The 26,671-nt window shown below is 35.7% G+C and overlaps 2 protein-coding genes and 1 long non-coding RNA gene across 4 annotated transcripts; all 3 read right to left on the minus strand.

Annotated features, from left to right (window-relative positions):
• Positions 1-733: 733 nt before the first annotated feature.
• Positions 734-2,543, minus strand: LOC131683160 (uncharacterized). Of its 2 annotated transcripts, none has more exons than XM_058964991.1 (2): positions 2,090-2,187; positions 734-1,560 (listed from the first exon to the last, which is right to left on the minus strand). In XM_058964991.1, the coding sequence occupies exons 1-2, from the start codon at positions 2,118-2,120 to the stop codon at positions 1,145-1,147; spliced, it is 447 nt and encodes a 148-aa protein (XP_058820974.1). In that variant the 5' UTR covers positions 2,121-2,187; the 3' UTR covers positions 734-1,144. The 2 variants fall into 2 exon arrangements, with proteins under 2 accessions (XP_058820974.1, XP_058820976.1); XM_058964993.1 differs by lacking the exon at positions 2,090-2,187 and adding an exon at positions 2,432-2,543 and having other exon boundaries at positions 737-1,560.
• A 9,347-nt stretch (positions 2,544-11,890) lies between these two features.
• On the minus strand, positions 11,891-12,766 carry LOC131683163 (uncharacterized). Its single transcript, XR_009304407.1, has 2 exons — positions 12,388-12,766; positions 11,891-12,264 (listed from the first exon to the last, which is right to left on the minus strand). It is a non-coding gene; the product is annotated as an uncharacterized LOC131683163 (long non-coding RNA).
• A 5,944-nt stretch (positions 12,767-18,710) lies between these two features.
• Positions 18,711-19,396, minus strand: LOC131685649 (uncharacterized). The gene is made up of 2 exons (XM_058969518.1): positions 19,188-19,396; positions 18,711-19,124 (listed from the first exon to the last, which is right to left on the minus strand). Exons 1-2 carry the CDS (start codon positions 19,333-19,335, stop codon positions 18,769-18,771), a joined length of 504 nt encoding a protein of 167 aa, XP_058825501.1. The 5' UTR covers positions 19,336-19,396; the 3' UTR covers positions 18,711-18,768.
• Positions 19,397-26,671: the final 7,275 nt, after the last annotated feature.

The raw sequence follows: 26,671 nt of genomic DNA on the forward strand, positions 1-26,671 counted from the left end.
TTTACTACAATTCTTCTGAACATACTAATGAGCTAAATCTAACGGTTAATTCACAAAAATGTATATTTCGTGGGAATCGAGTACTGATACACAACCAAGCACAACTAGGCCCCATAGAAAACTGACTCAGACATCACTTCGTTAAAAGTTCAATAACTTCTTTTAACAAAGCCGGATTGACTAGTAGTCTTCGGCAAAGTTGTAGACAATTAAATTATCTTTCTTATTTTTACACACAGTGATAATACGATGCATACAGTGCCATCTAGCGCCAAAAATGCGTGTTAGTGGGTTTTCTCCATGTAAATTGTCTAAAAATCCCATACAAACATCAGGAGCGTTGGTCCGGTAGCTAGACTTGTCCGATTTGCTTCAAATTTGGTGCAAGTACTCCTGGTGGCACTAGTAATCGAATCAGGGGTGGGCCGATTGAGTTTTCAAAAATTCATTATTTTTCTGGGCAGTCTAATATCCATCCATGGAATCAAAGTGTGGATAAATAACAATGGCTCCATTACACCACTAGGTGGATTCAAACGGGTTTCATTAGACTCTTACTGTGTAGCGATTTGTAGTAATATTATCTTGAAAGAACGATTCTTCGACCAATGATTGTAATTTATTTGGAATACATTTAGACATAAATACATACATTTAGATGTACTCTAGGATGTTTCTCAAAAATCGCAGAACATGGAGGTATTAGTGTAAATCATTAATATATTTATTAACATAACAAGAAGTTTTCACGAAATCCTGAAGCAGGTGTTGATTTATAAAACGACAGTCACTATTTAATTCCATGAAAGCTTATTAATATCTTTTTATCACGCACAATCAATGCTCCTGCTGATGAACAATTTTATTTTCATCCATAATGAAAATGATGACGAGAATGATGCTGAGAGTATCCACAGGTGAACAGTTGCAATAGTTCAATCGTTTATCGTTTAACAAAAATACAAGATTCTACATACAGTTCAATCAATTCAAAAAAATCGATAACTAATCATGGTATGCATTTGTTTATGCACTCCTCTTTGATTCAAGGCCCAATTGAAATGCGCCCACACTGACTGTTCCTCAAAGCTTAATAAAGTAGGACAACACCACCACTAAATTGCAAGAAAAAAAATGGCACCCTTTAATAGTAATCCCGTCCAAATCCACCATTGCCATAGTCTCCGTAACCTCCGAAGCCACCGTTTCCATACTCGGGATATCCACGGTTGAACCCAGGACCACCAAAACCACCATTATTATTGATCACGTCAACATTGACATCGACTTCCTCAAACTGTCGCTTCCGGCGGGCAGCATACTCATCTACATTTACTGGATGCTCATTGACCATAGCTAGATCAGCAAGTTTGACGGCGGGAGCTACTGCGGGAACCTGAATAGGCTGCTCATCGGCAGCTTTCTGTTCGGAGAGTTGTTCCGGTACGGGCTCAGGGTCCTGTGCAGCTGGGACTACTTCTGACTGGGGAAGGGCAACGGCTGCCGTGGCGAGTATCACCAGCATCCAACAATGTGTGGGATTCATTATTGTGATTTGTTCTGAAAATGAACGTAAAAGATTGCATGCCGTGAATGTACAGCAACTCTGTCTTCATTTTATCTGAAACTGACGAAATAAGTAATATTTTCTAGGAGTATAATCTACGAGCACTGAAATCGCACGGCTTTGCATTGACAGCTTTTTTTAAGTATGATTATTGATGAGCCAATTTTGAATCAATTCCTTTAATCACTCTGTTCATTTGAAGCCGTTGGTTAGAAGTGTGTCTGCTATCTGTGTTCATCGAGCTGGCTCAAAAGCTAGGAAGAAATAGGGGCTTTCGATTGTAGTTTCGCTCAAATAAGTATATTTAACAATATTCATTTTTGTTGTGATACTACTTCTTACACCTGAATAAAAGATATTGATACTAATTTTTACGTATTCCGTAACCTGCAGGCCGAGTAATTAACAAAATAGCACGGTAGGTTCCCTAATAGAATCAAAACTGGCACATCAGTCTACCATCTCTTATTGAATTGCTATTACTAATTCTAAAACGTGAAATTAAATTTTGTGCTCACTCACTATTATTCGACAACTGACTGCCAAACACCATTTCACAGTAACAATGCAGTAAGCTGATGACTTGGTTTGAATCTAAGCAACGCCTACATTATAGTTGATCTACGGATTACATTACGGATTTAATTAGTTACACTTAAACTGTTTTGGGGTGACTGAAACGTAAACAAAATAAACAAAATCACTAAACACCTACTAATGAAACAAGATAACACATTAAACACTAGAGTAACTGCCAACCGTATCTTTGAATCATAATTAATCCAGTACTGAGAACAATAATAAACAAACGCCTACACGATCTCTAAATTTATGTATTACAGCTTCAATACACCGATATCTCACCTTAAATTAGCAATTGGCAACCCCTCGAAAAAGCGCTCAAGACCTGACAATATTCGTTCCCCAAAACTGATCGTTGACTACGCTTATTGCGATCCTGCGATGTTCTTTTATTCATCCAAACGACAAGACAGACACGCAAATCTTCGCCCAATGTCACAAGGTTCACCGGTATTGAGAATTTCCGTGTGAATCTCCTCCCTCTTGGCTGTGCATGTTCAAGGTTTCCAGTTAGCCATGTTTCACTCTAAAAGCGGTTTATTCTGGTCGAAACCGCAATATTAAGGTGAAATGATCCTGTAGGTCTAATTGAAAGCTTTGATTTTGCTTGCGAATTGTTTTTCTAACATTACAATATCTGATTAAACCTAAATGTAGTATGGGTACTGATATCCGAAAACACGTAATACAGTTTAACACTTATAGTAAATATACATAAAATATGTTTCCATCACGTTTCGTGAGGTGTAGATAATAGTAATAAATGTTTTGACATACAATGATATAAATGCTTAATGAATTGTTATGAGATTATTTTCCCAGTCATTTTAAAAACATTATGCTTCAAAATCTGCAAATTGGAGAAATTTGAACATCTCGGAAAAAGTTTGTAATAATTTGTAGTCAGATCATAACAAAACGGTTATTGTTTATTAGCTGAATTATAATTTTTGAACTTTTTAGTGGTATACTTTTAGTCCACAATTCCAACAAAGGAATTTTTGAAAACCAGATTATTTAATAAGGATCACGACATGTGAGCCTTATTTAGACACGATCTTCACCATTTCATATTTCGTGGAATTTGTTAATCATAAAAGTGAACGAGAAGTGATGCTGGAGTACAAAGATTTTTTTTAACAATCCTCTAATTTAATGCTACTCTATGATACCCCCTTAAGTCAGATATAATTACAATCATCCCTCTGTGAACAATACGGCTGTTTTCGATGTTATATGTTTTTTGGTGAACTTATACCGTCAGCATACCCACACCAATGTTTTGTGCTATTCAGAATCATTTTGCGGCGACTGTGTATACGATAAACTAACGACAAAGAGTAGGTGCCTCTATGTGTAGTGGAGAGTAGTTATAGACGGACAACTTAAGCTTAAATTACCAATTCTATTTCTCTCTTGATGCCATGGTCGCTGCCATAAATGATAACCTGATTTGTGTTTTTGTGATTATATTTCCCATCTTGCCGAAATATATCTTAATTGAGCATGAGCATGATGACCGTACAATTCGTAGTTGCTACTCCGTGATTGACCAGAATAAGTGAAATTGCATAGATAATCAATGAATGGGCCTAGCAGTAGCTATCCATTCTCAATGTGCACGTTTCGATAGTTCTCTACTTTGAAATGTCGATAACGGCGCCGACCACGTCCTTACAGTCATCGGGGGAAAACATTTCAGTGTAGCAAACGTTGTTATGGAGTATTGTATTCATGTGTTTATTGCTCTGGGCAGCCAGCTTCCGAGAATTTATCGTTCATTGAATTAATTTTGAAATGTTCGGTTTGTAAAAAAGCAATTTCAGCTCCGGACAGCCGACAGTCGGGAGTGTTGCTTATGTTTAATTGAATCAAACGTCAGGTATACGATTTTATTATTACTTGCTCCTTCATTCCGGTGAAACTAGCTATTCTAAAAAGAATACAATATAATGAAAAGTGATTATTTTTAGTGTCTTGAGACATTTGTCGATATATCTATTTAATTAAAGGTTTCGTAATACACGCATTATTTATCGTGTATAAATTTTAGTATTAATATTGAAGACAATTATGTGTTAGCTTCTTTCTCCGCGGACGATTGATTCCTTTGTCGCGCGCGTTGTCCTGATATCTAAGGCACATTAAGCCCTACTGAAATACCTGAAACGACTAACTTTGTATGTCGGATATACAGTGAAAACCCCTTTTTTATCAGCCCCCAATTTTGTCAATTTTTCGACCCGATTTCGTCAGCCAGCCAGGGTTATTGAGGCTATGTCTACGGAATAATGTTGAACATTTTAACAGCTTCGGTTTACCAAAGCAAATAAATAAATGTGTTGTCGTTACCTCCATTTGGTCAACCAAATATACACCAAGGGCTGATAAAAACGGGTGTTCGGTGTATAACCGATGACATATGCGCGGTTTTTGGCTAATTACTAGAACAAGATTGAAAACAATGAGAACGAAAAGAAACAAACTTGCTACTCACTCTCAGTCCCATGTTCATAGGGAAATCTGACTGATTTGTGATTATGCGCAGTATAGTGTATGTACTACTCCAAAGCATATGCAAGTGCTTGATACGATAAAAACAGTTAATATAATTTATTGATGATTTAATAGGCTTAAAGTAAACCAATGAATATAACAATAAAACATTTGTTCTTTGTGCTGATATGACTGCCGAAAATTGATAGCACTGCTGATGAATCACTCTATAAAAATAAGTTATAAGAGACGTGGACGAAAATAGCTGACCGCAGCCAAAAAAAAAATAAACTAAATGCATATATAGACCTATTATTCACAAAATGTTCCGATGATGTTTCTGTGATTGAATTACTAAGCCCATAATGAACGATGAAGCATTCCACACAGCAATTTAATACTCCGTATTTACGCATAATTCTCTTCTTAATCACTTGGAATATGAGATAGTGCCGAACGAGATTAACTTGTTTTCACACCAAAAAATAATGAAATTTAAACAACATGTAAATCAATACGAATGTAAACATACAAAGCTTGCATCAAAAATTTGATTGAAAATTAAGTTGAATTCGATACACTCAATGGGAGCATCAAAAAGCATATGATTTTACACTTTCATTCGTGTAATATTACATGTCATTTATTTTACAGCAATATTGGATTAAAAATATATTAAAGTCCCGTTTAATGAACCTGTAAGCTTCAATCAACGTGTAAAATTATAGTAAAATTCATTAAATAAAGCGGGACAAGTTGTGTGTATTTGTGGTGGAACATAATTTTTCATTTATATTCATGCTCCAAATGTGTGCATGAAAATAAATTTAAAATCACAAAATAATTTTTTCTGTGGACTTTTAAGGTTGCACAGAGTGCGCAAAATTCGCAAACGAAAAAAGCAGTTTTTTTCAACACCGTATGTCAGATCTTCATAAAAATCAATCAGCGTATGTAGAATGTTGTTACAGTACTGCTGATTGATTTTTATGAAGATCTGACATATGTTGTGGAAAAAACTGCTTTTTTCGTTTGCGAATTTTGCGCATTCTCTGTGCAACCTTAAAATATTGAGAACATAATTGATGAAAGTATACCGCTAAAAAGAAGAAGACGAAGAAGTCATGGTAGTAAATTTCCTGTTTCGATCGATTCACGATTGAAGAATTTATAAAACAGAAAAAAGTCCAAAAACTCTGCAGAAATACAACGAAGGACACCAATTTACAAAATTATCGTGACATTTGCATACAATATAATAAACAAATTCGAGAGTTAGATCAGAACGTGTCTATTAGTGACGTGGAAACGAAATTGATTAGTAGTAGTTTCCATTCACAATTGCGGCGTGATGAAATTTACAAAACATTTACTGCGACGTCTTTTCATTTATACCAGAATTTTCAATCTATCGACTATCAGATTGCATTATTTTGCAATAAACAATCTAGCCGCATTAAAAGGACCAGGAACTGATGGAATACCCGGCTTATTTTTGAACATTCAGGCAGAAGAACTTACCCCACCATTACACCATATTTTCATCATGTCCCTAAAAAATAAACAATTCCTAGAAAGATGGAAATGTTCCTATTTCGTCAATCAAAAAAAAAATCATCAATTATTAACTTTTATTTATATCATTGGCTTCATTTAGTCTATAAACAATGGATGAAATGCATTTTGAAGGAAATGAGTCAGGGAATCTAGGAAAAATAGTCATTTTTGGTTACAGTGTTGCCATATATGCTATATTTCCAGTTTAAAGCATAAATTGCAATTTTATCACAATTCGCGCATTTTTGTTTTGAAAATGATTATGCCATTGTGTTTCTCAAAAAGTTTTACATATAAAAACATCTTATACATCAAAATAATTTGAGCCGATCTCCTGGCACAGTCATTTGAAACAGAACATTAAAAATTTCTCAACGCGTTTCTCGCTATACTTTAGTAACCAAGTAGAATGTCAAAATTCTGCAAACGCCACTTTGTAGAGATTTTTTAGACAAGTAATGTCGCATATCTAACTCTGTTTACCCCAAAACGGCATTTGTCATAAGATAGCACAACAGCGAAGATTTGGTGTCTATGTTCAAATCTGGTTCTAAATCGGATATGCGAAATTCCCGTGAAATTTAAATTATCTGTTGCATACCCAAACTATTCAAAAAAGCATGACGTTTTTACCACCCGCTCAACTACATCCAATTTACTAAAATTTATAACATTTACTTTAAATGCAATGGACAATGCAAGCACGTGGAATCCCCACACACCAACTTCAGTGGAGCATTTGATCACTAATGTGAACGATGGGCATTTTGGAAAATTAAATCAATTTTGCTACATCGATACCTTTAATTCGAAAAAATAGATGTTGTCGCACATCGATCCGTGAAAAATCGATGCAATAAATCGATATTTCGAGGTAAAAAGGTCGATTGTGGAAAAAATTGCGTTTTTTTTCAATGGGAATTTTAAAAGAAAATCTTTATTGAATCAATAAAATCGATGTTGTCAAACATCGAACCGAAAAGATCGGATGCAAAAAATCGATTTTTCAAGTTAAGAAAGATTGTGAAAAAAGTGCCTCAACATCGCCTATTTCTAGTTGACATACCATTGCTTGTAATTAAACTGCAGAAAATATGCATGGATCGAAGATTTCTGGTATGGCTGTAATCATATTTAATGAAACATTAACAAATTATACGTTTTGAAAATGTACTTTCTAAATAAATATAAGTCACCTTTGTCGTCTCAAGGTTTCTCACTTTAGCCCTCTACTTTTCATCTTGTACATAAATGACATTTCTTTTATACTTAAGGGGTTACATACCTTTTTGTGCAAACATATCAAGAAAGTATGAATATACGTAAAATACCTCAACTTCTGGAAAATGGTTTTTTTCTGGGGTATGAACTTCTGGGTATTTGTTCATTCTGGGTAACGGTTTTCTGGGCAAAAATACTGTTTTAGTTTCTGGGAAATGGTTTTCGGGGGAATGTCGTACAACCCTTAAACGCATCAAAGTGCGTTTATATGCCGACGAAATAAAACTATTTATGGAAATAAGTAATGCAAATGACGCTGAAGTATTCCAGCATGGAATCAATGTATTTCACACGTGGTGTATTAGAACTCTATTACAACTCAACACAAAAATGTAATTCAATTGCGTGCAGCACAAAATCTTATTCCCAATCAATAGACATATATTTAGGAAACCAATTTGTAGAAAAAATTTAAATTATACGATAATTAGGGAATAATTTTTAAGAACCTTAAACCAATAAATCACTCTTAAATATATACGTCAGACCAATTCTGAAATATTGCAACGTAGTATGGAGTCCATACACTATCCCAGGGTTACCGAAAATACAGAATAATCTGTATTTATACAGATTTTTCAGTAGTTTCAAACCAAGAATCTGTAAGTGCAGATATACAGATATTTGCGTGTATGTACATATTTTTGAAAAATGATGTTACAAAAACTATTTTTAGAAATATTTTTTTCAGTTTCAGTAATACTTCCTCTGTCTCGCTCAGCTTAGCCCTCTATATTATAATCTGGGACGGGACTTGCCGATAGATGATTTCTTTTTCTTGTTTTCTGTTCATTCTATCATTTGTCTCACATGGCCTCTCATTTTGCCTCACATAGTTTAAATTGACTGACTGCATTGACAGTACCCCCTGGCTGCATTTGACGTTCGATTTTTTGCTATCTGCATGTCTCGTCTCAGATTATAATATATCTTCACTTTTGAGAGTGGTCGCTCACTCTGAAAGGTAAAAGTTTGTAATACACTCAGGTTTGCACCCAGCAAACGCCTGGCTGAAGTCTATTTCCAGAAACGTTAATTGTAATGCTCTGTGATTTTGTTAATCCCCATTTTGGTCGATTTAATGCATATAACATTATATATCAACAAAAGTCATTAAATGAAGAAGAAATTTATTTTTCCATTGTGCACATCGGTAAAGTTCAAGTTTCTGAATGTAACATATTAGAACGATTTGTAATGTTTTTTTTACGAAAATGTAAACAGATCCTTGACTGATTTAAATCACAGGAATTAATCCTAGAACGTGTCACTTGCGTTTTCCACCCTAGAACGTTGCACTGGGGTATAAATGTACCCCAAGCTTTGATCACAATTTTCGCAGGTAAAAATGCAAACAAAATAAATGTGTAGTACGTCATTTTCTTCGTTTTTTAATTGCAAAAACAGCTGTGTAAGTGAAAGTACGGAATTTATTGAATCAATGATACATAAATTGGTTTTTTTACAAAAAAAAAGAGTGAAAAAATCGCGGTTTTGACTTTTTTCACAAAAATTACTATAACTTTGCGAATTTTCAACCGATTTTAAAAAAATCAAATGTTTCTAAAAGTTGAAAGAATTGTCTAAAAATGGAATAAAATTGAATTTTGATATTTTTGAAAAAGTGCAATAATTTGAAAAAGTGAAAGTTTAAAAATCGGGAAAGGAAAATACCACAAAATGGGGTGGAAATCGAAATGAAAAAAGTATTTCTGACCAGTAACACATTGGTAACACGAAACGTTACTGTTACAGCAGTTAATGTGCGCAAATTATACTTGCGAGCCATTGTTTTGAAAAAGTATAAAATATAAGACATACAACAATAAAAATCAACAAAAATCAGAACGATTTTTTTCTACTTCAAAATTAAATTAAATTAATTGAATAAATTATTGAAAACGATTTTATAATTCTAATTGTTACTAGCGTCGTAAAACAACCAGTATTTAAACTGGTATTGTCACGAGTCACAATTTCACTGACAGTACAAAACCTGACGAAACGCTATCGGCAACCGTACACTGGGGTACAAATATACCCCACGCCAACTTTGACACCTGCTTCTACGAGGGCTATAAGCAAACTGGTTATTCCACCTTTTTCTACTCTTACTAGGAACTCTAAATTGAATTATGGTTATGGTCCCAGGTCGATAAATGCCGAATTCTCGTCTTCACACGGCTCCAAAGAAGGCTTGGGGTACATTTGTACCCCAGTGCAACGTTCTAGGGTTAACATTTTCGATAGATAATCCAACAAAAGGTTAAACGACTCAACTGATTCGATACAGATACCGACACAGATTTTTCGAAGGGAACATACAGATCAAAAGATTTTTTAGAACAAAAATACAGATTTAATTTTGGCAACCCTGCACTATCCTGCATGAAGAACGCATTGAATCAGGCCAAAAATAATGGCTTTTATACGCACTTCGAAAAACTCACATCGGTACTCCATTATTACGTAAAAGATTTTTAATTATTGCATTTTAATCTATAAATATAAAACTAATGTTGCTAAAAATCGCAACTAGTACGAACTCAGTAAGTGTTTTACCAAAATGCCATCAATAATTTGAAGTAAAAACTGTCTTTGTATGCGCGATTCCAACGCCTTTAGGGGCTCTCATAGTAATGAATTTTACTGCTGATACCATTATTTTAGGGGATATCGTCCTTAACATATAAGTGTGTTGATATTACCACTCTCACTAACTTCTTCTATATAAGAAATCATTAAACAATTTATTCATCATGGTGCGGACCTCGCCGTTCTAAACTAAATTTGTAAAAACATAACTATTGTGAATATCCACGACTTTGATTTGGATTTAACAAGTTTGCATGGCTTGTAGGATTAAACTGAATTCGTCATGATGAAATCCTTGACATTTTAAGAAAGCTTTGCAAAGATACCATGATTCGTAATAATCATAGTAATTTACATAGAATTTGCAAAAAAAAACTTGTAAAAGTGTTCACTCTTAGCAACTAACAAACAAACAGTGGTAACTATTCGTTCAAAAATAAAAGTATTATCACAGATTAACAGACATAACGCTATAAGGAAATTTCTCTAAAAATATCGAACCGCTCATTTTCTAAGAACACTCCCAGAGTACACGGTCCCAAACACTCATTAACTAGATTGTTACCCTCCAGGCTTGGGAACAATTTTTCACTAGTGGTCTATCCCTCGCACGCTTGTTCACATGTCAATGGCGCCATCATCGTAAATACGACCACAGTTCCAACTACAAATATATTTAAAATGACCGTTAAAGCGGACAAAGGATCTCTCTTAATCTTAATTAGCTCTGCAAATAAATTTCGTATATCACGAACAGAATTAATCTCTGAACGATATATTTCTATAGATGCGCAATCATAAAGGCAAGAACTTCTCGGAACAAACTATACTTCTAACGTTAACGGTTCAGACGCTATTAATTTCGAGCGCTAAAACGACGTTTTAAAACACTGTGCATTCCTGCCATAGTTTTGCACGAAATAAAATCCACAACAATCCGCATCGAAATAAACAAGAAACCATGCTTTGCTGGTTAGTTGGAAGTTGAATTATTTTCAAATTCAATATAATCATCGGAAATTACTTTAACCCAGTCTATAAAAGTATACAAAAGTCACAGATGAAATGGAACATGATTGTCGGTATTACGACGTATTCCAACGCCATCGATTCCAACCACATGTTCTAGATTGTTCTGGAAAACGAAACTTTCTGTTTGACTTAATTTGTTGAATGATACCAGTACTGAACTGCGCAAATGATGATGCTGGGTATAGGCGATTTTCGCAATCCTAACCTCCATTTTCACTTTCAGAAAATATTCCATCTCACGAAAACTCGGTCATCTAGATTGCTCGGTCATCGGTGTTGCAGCAGCGTTTTTTGCTCGTGAAGGCAAGAACAAATACAATGTATTCTTTTGTTCATAAGACAATGCACTCTAGATCGAGAGACTACTTGTTATCGATCACTCTGCCAGGCGGAGCCGTTGGGTGAGTGGCAAACGTGACTTCTTCTCACCCTAGTGGGTATGGGTTCAATCCCAGCCAAGGTCGTTGGGATTTTTTGATTTGAAAAATCACTGTGGTCACGTCGTCTTCCTTCGGAAGGGAAGCAAAGCCATTAGTTCTAGTCAATGTGTTAATGGGCTAATATCTAGTCTCTAAATGGTGAAGGTTTTTCTAGCATCGATGATAGGCACCTAGTGCGTACAACGGAAAATAAAAAAAAACGCAAAATCGTCCACCTTGATTGCTTGTGGATCGAATGTTGGACAGAAGTAGAAAGTGGACCATTGATTTTCTGTTTTGTTTCGGACATTAAAATGGGAAAATCTTGAGATATAATCCAAAAATATAAATCAATTCTGTGTTTTCAGAGTTTTGTTGTTTCTATTGGGAAAATAGGACCAACACCGCATTTTTGACCTCTTTATTACAGCGCTATATGCAAATGCAAAAAAAATCGCTTGCGCAACAATTTCATACAATTGGTACAATCCAGAAATCATGAAATCATTGTAGTTGCAAAATACAAACTTTTTACTCGGTATCTACTGGCTAGACAAGAGAGACTCGTGCTTCATTTAAGTCATCTATGCTTTTTTTGTAAAGTTTTGGACTACTTTTTAATGGACGTCAAATTAGAACTTATAACCTAATAACTTCATATCGAAATATTGAAAATACTGCTGAAGATGCCCTAAAATCAAGCCGATGAAGTTCTCGCCTTTTATCTGACACAAACTGTAAATATTGACAAGGTAAAAATAACTTTATGTGGTAGAAAACATATATAAAGTAACTTTATGTTTCCAATTGCATTAGTAATTGCATTTATTTCAAACAAACTCATCGAATTCATTTTACCTCTGCTTCGACATTTGGCAAAAATCGTTTCAATCCTATCGTTTCCGAGCGGGCGCCATAATTATGCCTTCAGCTGCAACAATCGAATCCACTGGAGCGTCGGTTTCACGAACTTGCCGTTTCCGACGACCAGCTGGATTGTAGGCAGGGGCACTATCGGGAACATGGGTCGCGTCACCTGAATTGCTGGGGATCAAACCACCCAGCGGTACCAGACCAGATCCGGTAAGTTGTGGAATGGCGAAAGCCAAACCCACAAATAACACTAGTAAGACTACTCCACTCGGAAGAAACATTACTGTTCTGGATAAAATCTGGGAATGGTTAGATTTTATTCTAAAATTAATTTCCTGAACTTATCCGTTGGTTTTCGCAAACAATAGTAGACTGTACACCATTCGGTACACATTTGTTGCTTTAAATAGGTACTTATTTATCTAGATACAACCTTTACGACGAAATCGTGACTTTTTTTAAGTTAATAACTTTTCGTGACTATTTGCATACGCAGCAATTTAACTCGTGCACCGAAAGTAAATTCTGGTGTAGCTAGTTTCTGCAAATGTGTTGCTGTATTGAAAAAGAGTACAGGTGTCAACAGCATCAAAACAAATGCTTCAGATTCAGATTTATAGAGGAATTCTCGACAGATTATTAGTTATAATTCTAATGAATATTTTTCTAGGAATAGGGTTAGAATTCCTCCAATAGTTAGGGTTTCGTATTGTGTGTAAATCATCCAATAAAATTTGCATTGTTACGGGGCAGCAATGGCAGAGCTAGTCCAATCTGAGGAGAATTCCCGAAATGAACAGGTTTTCTGATTTAATCACCCCATTCCATCTCAAAAAGGTGTGTCTGTCTTCGCTTGAAACTTTAATATACTGAATGACTGGTAATCGGAGCTGCTTGGTGCACATAAAAATACATAAACCGGGAAGAAAACGGGATGTTAATTCGAAAACGGGTGACCTTTTTCCTCTTGATAAAAAAAAAAGGAAACGTAGTAAAACAGTATCACGTTGATTAATTTGATGATTGCATAAAATTGAAACATGTGTAACTATTTCGATTGAGGCAACATAGAACAAATACACTAGGTGCAGAAATTGCCCGCATAAGAAATCCTTTAAGAAACAGATACTAGCAAAACGCATAATTTGTTCCAATATAAACTTAAAAATTATCTATATTTATTCTTTGTATTCTTTGTGCACAAATCAATTACAGCATATTTAATAAATTTCAATTAAATACGTACTGCAAAGGGACTTCGTTAGTAAAGAAATATTTTAAATTGGTTTCAATTTTACAGTTTCGAACTCAAAATCATTAAAAAACAAAATTTGACCATAATTCATTAAATAAGTTTATTATCTATTACGAATTGCACAATGCTCATTTCAAAATCAAAATCCACAACAAAATCCACACATATAAGAGATATAAATAAACTTGCATCACAACAATTTTGTATTTTCTTGTGCTGGACAAAATTTCCAAACATTTTGCAATTCTAAAAATCACCAACAAAAGTTATTTTGAAAAAAGTGAATTTCGGGTGTGTGTTATAGAAAACTCAACAAATGTCTATTGACACATTCCAGCGTTAGGGGACAGCGTTTGCACGCATTATGCAACTGTTAACAGCTAGTCGTTTGAAAAATCCTACGATGTACGCTCAAACACTTAATTGCATACTTTAAAAATCCTAACACAACGTTAATGTTATAGGTTCGATATTTTTCAGGTTGTCATTTCATTCTGAGAGGTGAAAATGTCGCGTTAAGGGACAACAGAGCAAAATATTGATTTTACAACTTACACTTGTATTTATCAAAAACCCTGCTCTATCTCAAACTTTAGAGCATCCATTTGTTCTAGGAATTTGATCATTGATAGTCACAGAACAATACTGTATACCGAGATTTTCGTGCTTTCATGAAATTTTTTTCACGACAGTTGCAAACGCTGCGTTAGGGGACAACACCAAAATGAACACAAACGGTCGCATATGAAGTGTTGTCCCCTAATGCGACCGAAGTGTTTGTTGAAGCTCAAACAAAGCGAAGTATATTACCTCTAGACATGTAAATAACTCAAAACAAAGATTTGAAATGCCAAACTAGATGTATTTCTAGTTTCACCTTTATGTGTATTTGACAAATGATAGTTAGAAATCCTATTAATATGGATTAAGAACAGGGCATACCGCATACCACAGTGTGGCCCGGTATATAAGAGATTATAGACCACAATCGCCACTTTCTAATGGTTCGAAAAAGGTGGATTCAAGTAGTTTTGGTAAGTTGAATACATTATTGACATCGGAAAATATATTAAATAAAATTAACTGTTTATTAGGGTGACTCAACAATTTTTTATTTTGTTGACCAAATAAGTTTTTTCAAGCAATTTTAATGCGCTGACTTTGTTTTTGACATTATAAAATCTGTAAAATAAAATTGACTGTTGATTAGGGCAGATCGAAAAACGTCATTAGGGTGGTTCAATATTTATTTTCTTGTTGCGTTAAAAATAAACAAATGTGACACTGAAGCAACTCAGCAAAGGTAAGACTGTCAAACGATTATACTCAGTCAAGCAGTTATGATATTTACATATTGTATATAATGTCGCGAAAAACCAGTAATACGGTTGAAGTAAAGATTTCGAAATAGAATATCGCCCTTCCAGTTCAACCTTTGGCGTTTGTTCAACCGTTTCTACTCATAGATCTGCAAGAAGACACTTAATAGTTAAGATTGCGGAAATTAATCAAAATGCAGCCGTTTTACGCGATTTTTGGAAAAGAAGGGAACGACGCAGTTTTTGAAAAATTTAGATATATTTCAGTATAAAAAATTGCTAAAAATCTGCACACAATTGCGGCTTTATGGGTCAGCTGGCCGGCTTGTCACTGAATTATCTAAATGATAGAAAACTGGAGAATTTCATGAAATTGTATCTTTTATTTGCGAATTCTGAGAAATGCATATCCTCGATAAAATTTTGACTTTAACGTGCTATTAAAACATTAAAAAGCCGTGTTGAACTGCGATGTTTTGTTCATGTAGAAGAAAATCAATTTCGAAAAGACAACCCGTGGTTTGTTCCAAGTGGTCAATAATTATAAACTGTGAAGTCCAGTTCCAATTTTTTTCAAAAATTTCTCCACGCTGATTTAGTTGGAACCGTTAATCTCCGCCATCTTTTCATTTGTTCTGCTCCCAAGCCCAATACGTTGGAAAAATTCGATCAATAATGTCCATTTTCACTTAATAGAAGCAAATTTTCAAAAAATTCGCAAAACTTTGGTGAAGTCCCGTTCCATTTTTTTTTTCAAAAATTCCTTCACGGTGATTTAGTTGGAACCCCAAATTCCTGCCTTTTTTATCTTTTTATTTGTGCTGTTACCAAGCCTAGTTCGATGGGAAATTATTTTTTAACCGTAGGGCATTACAGTAAAATTTTCGATTTTCGAATCATTTTTTCAAAAATTTCCAAGTTCTTGGATTTAAAAAAAAATTATAATTTGTTTTCAGCGGTTTTCGTTTGTTTTAAGGCTAGATGCTGCTGTTTCATGCTATTTTTAGACATATCTCGACAAAAAAAATTCGATTTTCAACATTTCATGTACTGTGGATTTTTTCTTATATTATGAAAACAATATTCAAACGCCGCACCCCCTTAATGATGTCCGATTGCGCTAAAAACTTGCATAGATTACTTTTTCGATGTAAAAAGCATTTTATGTAAGACTTTATGCGAAGATGACCATTTTTATTGATATCTTGCCTCTTGAACACCCCTAGTTCTCCATACAAACTTTGGTTTTAAACTGTGAAGCCCGGTTCCAATTTTTTTCAAAAATTTCTTCACCAGGGGTTTCCTGGGACCCAAAACATTTGCCGTTTTTTTGGTTCTGCTCACCGATCGTGTGTTGAACAGTGTTATCCCGTCAATTTGAAAGAATATTTAAGGAGGACAAGTGAGTGTTATTCCCTATGACCAAATTCTTCCGTGAGCTCTCATACTTGTTTGGCATATTGCGTTCCATTCCATATCTTTGAACCCTGTTCTGAAATTGTTGATTTATGCTTAGATAGTTTATCCATTAATAGATGTAATAAAAACACGATTATTTTGTGACATTATAAGGTAGGCCTTCCCCTTAATGGCATAACCCCCCCCCTCTCTCTCTCTTTCCACCCCTTAGGACACTCATACTACTGCATGGCTGCGCTATTTCTGAAATAGGTTGCTTATATCTTTTATGTCTATATCCTGTTCTGTAGGCTCCCAAAGTACCTCTGCAGAAGGATTTACTGTACTGTAACGGAAAGCGTTAGGGGACAACACTTCAGTGCACCCCTATAAAGGAACGATTTCATAGTTTGTTATATACAAATAGCACATTTTTAGAAAGGTATTGATGAGTACTAATAGCTTTTGAAAATATTTCATAGATATCGTGCACTGTTTTCGTGAAAATTAAAAAAAACGTGATTTTTGCGTTAGTGGACAACGCAAAAATGGTCAATTATTGCTCCCATTTTATCCGGCAATCCATTCACTAAAAAAATCTGCGTCCAAAGATGAAATCTTTGTACAATATGTATACAATAAAATGGCATCTAAGATTACTCCAAATTAATTTAATTACGAACATATCGTTGTGGTACGGGAAAATATATTCAATTATTAAAAACGTGTCTTAAATGTATTACTGGTTTTTATTGACGAGCGTCATAAAATTCTTTTAAAAATTACTAAATATCTATGATTTGGGAGCCTTAAACCTATACCAACATATTTGAGAACAACTTTTACTTATATTAGCAGATTTATTTTCATGAGGTAAGCGATACAAGTGCGTGGAATGTGTCTATTAAATCCAACATAATCTCCTTACCAAACTTGTTTCTTATTATATTCTCTATAACTTTTTTTCTTGAATGACCCAATGCTTCTCTTCTTTAAAGCGATTAACTTTAACAAACTTTTCTTTTTTTTTTTCGTGGTCAAAACAATTTTGCAACAGAGTGAAGTGAATTGAATGAGGATTTAGTTCCGACACAACGAATCGCACCACCATTAAAGACAACTAGCACACCATAACTTTAAATTTATTTTAAAAAAATCATGCTGTTTGCATACAAAAATACTATTTTTCTATTTTAAGGTGCTAAATGCCATTTCAAATCAAAGCACTCATAAAAAATTTCAAAAATGCGGTAGTCTTCGAGATATTTTAAATTTCGTCTCAACTGATTTTTTTTTTCGTTTTATTATGACCTGTTGATAAGTTATTCACGTTACGCCATTAGTTAAAAGCATTTTTGTTTGCTGGCGATATGAAGAATCATATTTTATAATAAAAGTATAGTTTTATCAGTCAATTTACATGAAGTTTACAAATGTTGAAAGTTATCGTTAGAAAAACCTTTTAACTGACAGTTTCGCCATAACACGATTCCGTTTAAAATGTTTCCTTTTTCTGTAGAAAGAGATGAAGAAGAAAGATGAAAAATTAAAAAGGGGTTTCTTAAATGTCATTTTTTAGCATAAATATTTTTTTTTGTGAAAAATGTCACAACTTTTTTTCAGCGTATATTTGTGCAGAAGTTGTCATTCCCTGTAACTCTTTCCTTTTGCTTTATAAAATCCGGTAATCGAAGATTTTATTTTTTTGGAAAAGGCTGCATGCAAAACTTCTACGCCCTTTTTAAAAATTGCTCTGGTGTTAATATTTTTCAATTGATAGAGAAAATCATGGAGATTATTAAAATGAACACAACTGCAAAATTTTGTTCGAATAAACGGAGGTCATATTTTATGGTCGACTAGTTTCTCGTGAAATCCGGGAAATCGATTCTTTAGTACAAGAATCCCTTAAAAAGTCACTAATAAAACCAATTAAAAATAAATAATTCGTAATCGTTACATTCAAAATAAAATGTCAACTAAAACTACTTTGTAATAGTCGGAGATTTTTTTTCCGATTTTCTACAGACGGTTTTTACGCAACTCTTACAGACGAGTCTTATTTTTACATTCTAAAATATTTAAAGCGAATTTTGAGAATAGTATTCCGTTCTTCTGACTTTTATTATCGTTCATTCATATATCCTTTCCAAGTCCGAATCCGATGAGTTCCATCCACAGATCTATCAAATTATTATGAAAGAAGTACCAATAAATAGAAAAATTTGTACAATTCAAGGTTCCCACATACTTCAAACGCATAAAAGAAGAGGAATGACTAGACTATGTGAGAAAAAAATACATATTGCAATTGTTAAATTATATATTTCCAAGAATTATCTACTGTGTCGTCCCAGTCCATATTCCGCTTCATCATCAACCGTTCCATCATCATCAATAAGGTCGTCTATAGAAGGGTGATCCAGGAAAAAATCCCCTGTTCGCGAATGGGCTGTAAGGATCGTTATAGAGCGGTTGTGCACCATTATTAAGAACTGAGTTGTATCCACCGATGAAGGGATTTGCACCACCATAACCCAATCCGTTGCTATACAATCCACCGTTTGAATAGAGTCCATTTCCGTATAATCCGTTGCCGCCATACTGACCGACACCATATCCATTGTACGGATATCCACCAGTCGACGGATAACCGGAATAACCCGTCGCTAGGGAATTGTAGGAGTATGGATAGCTTCCGATTCCTTGATTGAAACCGTTGTTGTAGGGAGAGTAACCGAAGCTGGAACCTAGAATGGCGTTACAGTGAAGATTGTCCAATTTATAACATTCAACATTGTTCACACACTAACCTAACAACTGTCTAGATTTTCTGCTCAAATCGAAAATCCGTTCTTCGGCCGCCTCGCTTGATTTCGGCCCAGCGACATGTTCTTCGTCTGTTGGTGCACTATGTACAGTTCCCAGCACTAAAATAGTCACCAACGCTAGAAACTTCATCTTAACCGCAATTCAGCTAGACTACTAAACACTAGTATTCGGCAGTATACCACTGGATCTGGTCAACTGAACTACTGATTTTTTCACATCTGACCCACCGGTTTATATATGCCAAAAGTGCCCAAAGTAGCCGATACTTTTCAAGTTCACTCCTGTTAGGTTTCATGAAACGATACAATTGTTCCTTAATCGTACGTGTTTTCGGAAGAGTTACATGTACTTTGAAGCGAACAGCGCACAGCGCTAAGACCGCTAGCCAGCTAATTTACAAGTCAGTGTTAGAAGTGTCTCAATTCTGCAATTGAAGCCAAGGGTAGTCATAGCTAGCAGAAATGAATGGGACATCCAAATGGGACGCTAATGTAAATGAGCTATAAAAATTATACAATTGAGGTAAATGACCTTTGAATGTAAGAATGGTACTTGTTTTCGTATATACGTCTGAGTTCACAGCTTGACTCATTGGTAGATTCATATATTCAAGCTGCACTAAAATTAGTTTTTTCATAATTTTGACTTATTGTTTTTGTATTTTGTTTTGTTAACTTTAGATAGCAAATAATACAAATGGCTTTTATATTTACCACAAAAATGATTTGGATTTAATAGCGTATATGAAAATACAAGTGAATAATAATTCGGCAATACACTAAAATGTTGAGTTTGTTATGTATTTTTCTGCTGTCAAAACCTTCTGTTTGGCGGGAGGATAAATAAATTTTCGATTGTTCGAATTCTCTACAATCGGAAGCATTTATTTTCAGGTTTCTCGAAAACGCGATATTTTCCTATGACTATTTCTACCCTGCATCGTCATTCAGCGTACTTCGATTTATAGTATTCATGTGAAAATATACCATAAAAGGAGAAATGCGCCCAGAAGAAAGTTACAAATCACAAAAACTCCATCACAATCTAGGAATGCTTTGATGGCAATATGTAGAGGGTGTTGGAGAGGTGTGAGCATAGTTTTGTTTTCGGGGCATAACTCCACAGGCTGAAGCAATTTAAAATAATCAATATCGTGTTTGAGATATGGCTGATTGCGTGAAATGCGTGGAATCGGCATTTCTTAGTTTGGTGAGGAATGGTGAACCATCACAAAAAATAGAAGAAATGGAATATTGTGGCTTCTTTTTTATTAGGTCTATAGACGATACATTTTAAGATATTTCAAAATCAAAGGTGAGGTAGAAAAATGATTTGATTCGCAATGAATAGATGACAATATGGTTCGCGCCAAACCACCTTAATTCGCGGTTGCGGCATGTGGGGATTAAAATTTTGGTAGAATCATGTTCTTCGCATAAAATTTCTAATAAGAAAGTGACGTCATTACAGTAGAAACATTTGACAGTAGTTAGAATTACGCCAAAAATCAAAAATGAATTGCATTTTGTAACTAGGGTAAAGTGCCTATTTTCACCACACTAAGCAGGGTGCCTCACTAATTCATTAATTTCTTGGCCTATAATCAATGGAATGCCCAAAAATTGATATCAACAGCTTTGCTTCGTTGTTAAGAACCAATATAATAACACAAATGCGCTAAAACAGTGAAATTCTCGTGTTTGAGCGCAACAAAAACTCGAATCGTGTGCCCCTTATTGTTGCGCTACCATTTGACTCAATGCGTTGAACAAAGATGGCAGACACTGTTCTATCCAACGGCTTCAAATGGGAAGGGCGACAATAGAAACATGGCGAAAACGGGTTCATCGCCCTATATGGAAGCAAACATAATACGGAATACTTCAGTCTTATTTAAACTTTTCACTTTTTTGAGTCGAGAAATCCAGCAAACCAAATAAATTTTAAACAATTTTCGTGTCTTAAAAGTTTAAACCCCTTGCTACACCCTGACTAGTAGCGTATAGCAACATGATATAGTCAAGACGCACGTGCTTGACAAAGTCTACTGAGAAACCTAATCAATTATGTAAAATAAAAAAAAAAAGTAAGTGAACTTAAACTTTTGACCGGTAGTGTACTTCTCTATTATGGTTATTTAGTCGAATGGAATAGGCATTTTTTTAAGTATTACTTTCAACCAAATAACTCAGAGTTGCACTATATCGTGACTGTCATTTTTTCTTCAAATTGCACCTAAAGCTTCGGTCACAAATCAAAATGATCGGCTTTTCCAGTTCAGAGAACTTGAGCGACCGAATCTGAACGTTGTGAGTACCAGCAACGGCGACGAAAAAAAAAGTGAGAAGAAAAATATTACGGCCCGCGTACAACAGACTGTCTCACCTGCTCGAGTGCAATGTGGTATAGATAGGTGTGTAAAATCACACGGTTTGCCAACAATGGAAGCCAAAAATATGTAAACAATCCAGAAGGACAACGGGTTGACATAATAGCGTTCATACAATTCAATAGGGCGGAACGAACGATATGACGAGAGCAAGTCGATTTATTGTGATATCACTTACACCACTCATGTAAGATTCACTTTACGAATACCATAGTGCCATCTTAGCCCCACCTGTATATACAACATTGGGTCGAGTGAGTAAACGAAACAGACATTCCTCTTTCCGTTTTGCCAATTACTCACCCATTTATCTGTTCAAATCCTTCTTGTGGTAAAGCTGTTTCGATTTAAAAATGGAGCAGGATGAAAAAGTTAAGTGTTCATACGCGTCGATTACCCATGAGTGTGTCAAAATAACAGAGGAAGGTGGAATGCAAGTTGCTGCCTTCTGTATGCTCCGTGTAAACAAAATAAAGCCTACTGACCCGCTGACCTATATTTTTATTCATATTTCATATAATCAAGAGTGTGTCCTATGTACGAAATTTCATAAAATAAATGGCGAATATGCGTTTTTGGGCAGTATACATTGTACTGGGGTATTACATTTGATGGTCTTTTTCATATGCCTTGGTTGGTTGCGGAATGTTTGTCCAGCTTTTGACTATGAGGATGAAACTGCAGGCTGCAACATTCTCGTAGTAAGGTGTCATTTTGAAAACAAGCAGACCGTTACAGATTATTTCAAAAATATCTAAGCTTTAAAAAGCTAAGCTAAGTGCGAAATTCAGTGTGTGTTGCTTTCTCGGTGTGAGAACTTAGAGAGTCAACTCTGAATGCTTGCGACAGTGCATGAAAGTTTTCTGTTTTCGGTTACAGAATGCAGCAGTGCAAATAACTCTTGAGCCAAAACCAGTCGGCTCAATTACATGGCAAAATGATCTTCGAGCAAACAGCATTCGACCAAACATCATTCGGCCAAACGGCATTCGGCCAAACGGCATTCGGTCGAACGGCATTCGGACAAAAAGGCATTCAGTCAAAAGGCATTCGGTCAAACGGCATTCGGTCAAACGGCATTCGGCCAAACGGCATTCGGCCAAACGATATTCGGCCAAACGGCATTCGGCCAAACGGCATTTGGCCAAACGGCATTCGGCCAAACGGCATTCGGCCAAACTGCATTCGGCCAAACGGCATTCGGCCAAACGGCATTCGGCCAAACGGCATTCGGCCAAACGGCATTCGGCCAAACGGCATTCGGCCAAACGGCATTCGGTCAAACGGCATTCGGCCAAACAGCATTCGGCCAAACGGCATTCGGCCAAACGGCATTCGGCCTGCCGGCAAACGGCATTCGGCCAAGGGGCCGCTCGGCCAAGGGGCCGCTCGGTTAATAGGCATTCGGCCAATAGCCATTCGGCAATTGGCCCTTTCGCCCAAGGGGCAGTCATCCAAATAACTTTCGGCCAAATTGTATCCGGTAAAATGACCGGACACCGCGTGGTGGTTGCAAGAAATAAGGATGTGAAAATGGGTTGTCGGAGGGGTGGGGTAAGTTTAAAGGAAGATACAACATCCACCTTCCATTTGATACTTGGTTCGTGAAAATCGGTTCAGTCACTACCGAAGAACCGATTTGGGGGCGAAACCCGGAACATTCGAAATTATCGATAGTAGACAATATATTCTAAAAATCTTTGATTGGCCATCAGTGACCTAATCCTGCAATTTTAAATAATTTTTTGTCCATTTCAATAGATTTTTAACCTTTGAAGCAATATATTTGTCCCGGTTTATGTGGGAAATTCCTATGTGACTGCGGTAACTCCAGAACTAAAAGTGAGATCTGAATAAAATTTAATAGCAGTCAATGGGATTATTTCTTGCATTTGAAATTAAGCTTGTAAAAATCAGTCAAGAATTCGCTGAGAAATTGATATGACGTTGACTTAGGAACTTGACAAATTCCCCGGGAACATTAAGGACCACCATAAGTTGCCAATGTTGTCAAACCGAATTTGAGTGTTCATTAGTGATCTAGATCCGAAAATCCAAGGAATGTTGCACCCATGTATATGCATTACATCATTTGGACATTTTGGTGGTACCAGATTATATGGGAATTTGCGTTATGACCACACTCTTAAACCCGAAACTCTGAAACCGAGAGTCCGCTCAACTAAAAGTATAATGCCAACTTATGGGAGCATTCTGCCGTACATTTGAAGCTAAATTTGTGCAAATCGGTTTATACGGTTCATGAGAAAATTGAGAGTCATTATTTGACACAATTTTCTGATCTCAATGAGTCGAATGGTATAAGAGATTCGGCGTCCGTGTCTCGACCCTTGGGCAATACACTACAAAAATCGAAATTCTTCAGGTATTTTCATGTGTAACCGCACTCTTCAACACATATCTTCGGAACCAAAGTTTCGATCCAAATGAAATTTGACAGCAAATAATAAGAATAGGGGAACATGGAGAGACTTGACCAGGTTTTCAGCTAAACCTGCATAAATCTCCAAAAAAGTTTTCAATCCTTTCAAAGTCATTAAAATATAATGTGCATGTTTATGTTTTTTTTGGTCAAGTCTCCCAGTTACGAGGAGACTTGACCAAGGCCTGGGGAGACTTGACCAAGCGAATTTTGAAAAATCAGAACAAAAATAATGACATAATACATACTGAAATTCATTTTTTCCGTATTGTCGAGACCCTTAGGTAGCAGTAAAAAATATAAAAGGGTTGCATATTATAAATTTCGACTTTTTTAATGCATTTCCTTTTAAAGATTAACTGTACTGCTTACACTGCATGTTCACACATCACGAAATCAGTCATATTACTGCTAACTTTGTTTACTAGTACTAAAAAGATATAGACTGGTGTTTAAGGTAGTTTTTTTGAAACGTGATTAAAATTAACAATAAGTACCACAGCATAGCAAAGATCACACAAGATTTTTTTATCTTTCTTCAGCTTATTGCCATTTGATCAAGTCTCTCCATAAATTCTTGGTCAAGTCTCCCCAATATTGGTTATTGCGTTCAATGTCGTGCAAATTTTAGTAACTTTTTCGATATTCCGATTTATGTAAAATCATGTAACTAGTTCATAAAGAATAAAATAATGTATGAGTATTTAAAAAGTAATTATTAGTCGGGTAGATATGTCCACACAAAGTTTGTTAAAAAATACATCATGAAACGCAAATTAATTAAGGATTTTTCATTCCAAACTTTTAATATTACGCTAGGGGACCGAAACAAATATAAAACATTTTTTGGAAAAATTTTAAGAACCTAATAGAACACATCATATAGAATAATAGAATTTTGGGCTTGGTCAAATCTCCCCATGTTCCCCTACTATCTTTCATTTAAAACTAAGTTTACGAAAATAGAATTAGCCATCCCGGAAAAAATGGTGTACATTTAATTCAGGGACTTTGTTACTTCCTTGAAGCTGGCTGAAATCGTCAAAGATTGGGCGTCGGTGAGCCATTCATCAATCAATTAACTTAAATTTTATTATTTTTGCATCATTTAGACAGCGACGTGATACCGTTTTATATACGAATGTGATGCGTGACCATACTCATGAGCCCGTAACTCCGGAACCGGAGCTCTGATCCAAATAAAATTCAATAACTGGCGATGTTACACCTTTCATTTGAATATAATATTGTTCAAATCGGCTCAGCTGTCTCGTCACGGATGACGAAATTTATGTGAAAGGTGATTTCCGGTAGCGTCCTGCGCTCATTTTCTTCTGTGCTTCAACGGCCTTGAAAAAGTTAGAAAGCAGATGTCCAAGTTTGTCAAAAAACACAGCAGGCTATTTGCTCGTAGGAAAAGCGTGGATGTTCTGCAGTGGTACAAGACTAAGGACTTTAATTTAAATTTCATACGTTTTCACTTCGTCTCATCAGAAACCGATTAGGATTTGTGCCCTTCACGTTCAAAGAGTGGTTTTACCAAACATTTTCGCCCTGGGGAGAAATTTTGGTCTTTACCCAATTTTTCTCCTTAGGGGGAAATATAGCGCAGCAGTCCCCCGGACCTACCGGAATTGCTGCCAATTGAAGAATGCTGGGACACCATGAAGCAGGCGCTATGGAAGCATCCTAAAGAAAAAAAATGTGAATGTGGGATGTGAAAAAGAAGAAGAAATGGATTTCAACACAAAAACAAGATGGCCAAAATATTATACAAGACCTTATGAGCAGTGTTTAGTTTAATAATAGGTTTTGTTTTGTTCCTAGGAAGTTTGAGCACGATCGGTTCAATGGATAAGTTTTGGCGAACCTTTTCTTGTGATGTAATTTGATTTCATATGCCCTATACATGTTATGCCGGTTTTATCAGCGAACCGTGGCTGCTGGAAACCATGTTCCAATTTCACAATGAAGTCAATTTTTGATTTATTTGACTGTTACGATTATTTCCAGTTTACTACCGGCTTTTTATGTTACGTGTCCTCAAACTGTGTCCAATATTCTACATGTTTACCCGTTTCCTGATCACCCGAAGCATATAAAACTATTAGTGCTTCCGTAAACAATCTGTAACCCTACCACATCTCCCGAGATAATTTTATTAATTACTTGATTGGCACACTGACCTCATAAAACGAGATAAAACAATCGAACCCAATAATTTGCCTTCTTCCGCTCTGATTTCGTTGAGGCGTACACAAACACCCGACACAAGTAGACAAACAAACTCGAACCAAGTGAGCACCCTTCATCACACCCGTCGTCTAACCCCAAACACTCTCCCGAAGACTGGTTTTCAGAGTTTATTCACACCAATAGCGACTTCGATGACATTGAAAATTTTTGCCCATATAACCGGTACCGGGGGATTTACTAGAAAGATGTAGCTGCTTGGTCAAAGTGGTTTCCTCCCCGTCCGATAACAAATCCACAGGAAGTTCCCACAAAATTAATTTAACTGTAATCATTCAATAGAAAGCCGGTTTCGAACCATCGACTCTTCATCGTCCCTCTTCATTAGCTCGTCATTCACGGATAACACCTATGCTGCGGTGACTCAACGCCATCCACCA

This window comes from Topomyia yanbarensis, chromosome 2 (genome assembly GCF_030247195.1).
Source record: "Topomyia yanbarensis strain Yona2022 chromosome 2, ASM3024719v1, whole genome shotgun sequence".
Classification (NCBI taxonomy): domain Eukaryota; kingdom Metazoa; phylum Arthropoda; class Insecta; order Diptera; family Culicidae; genus Topomyia; species Topomyia yanbarensis.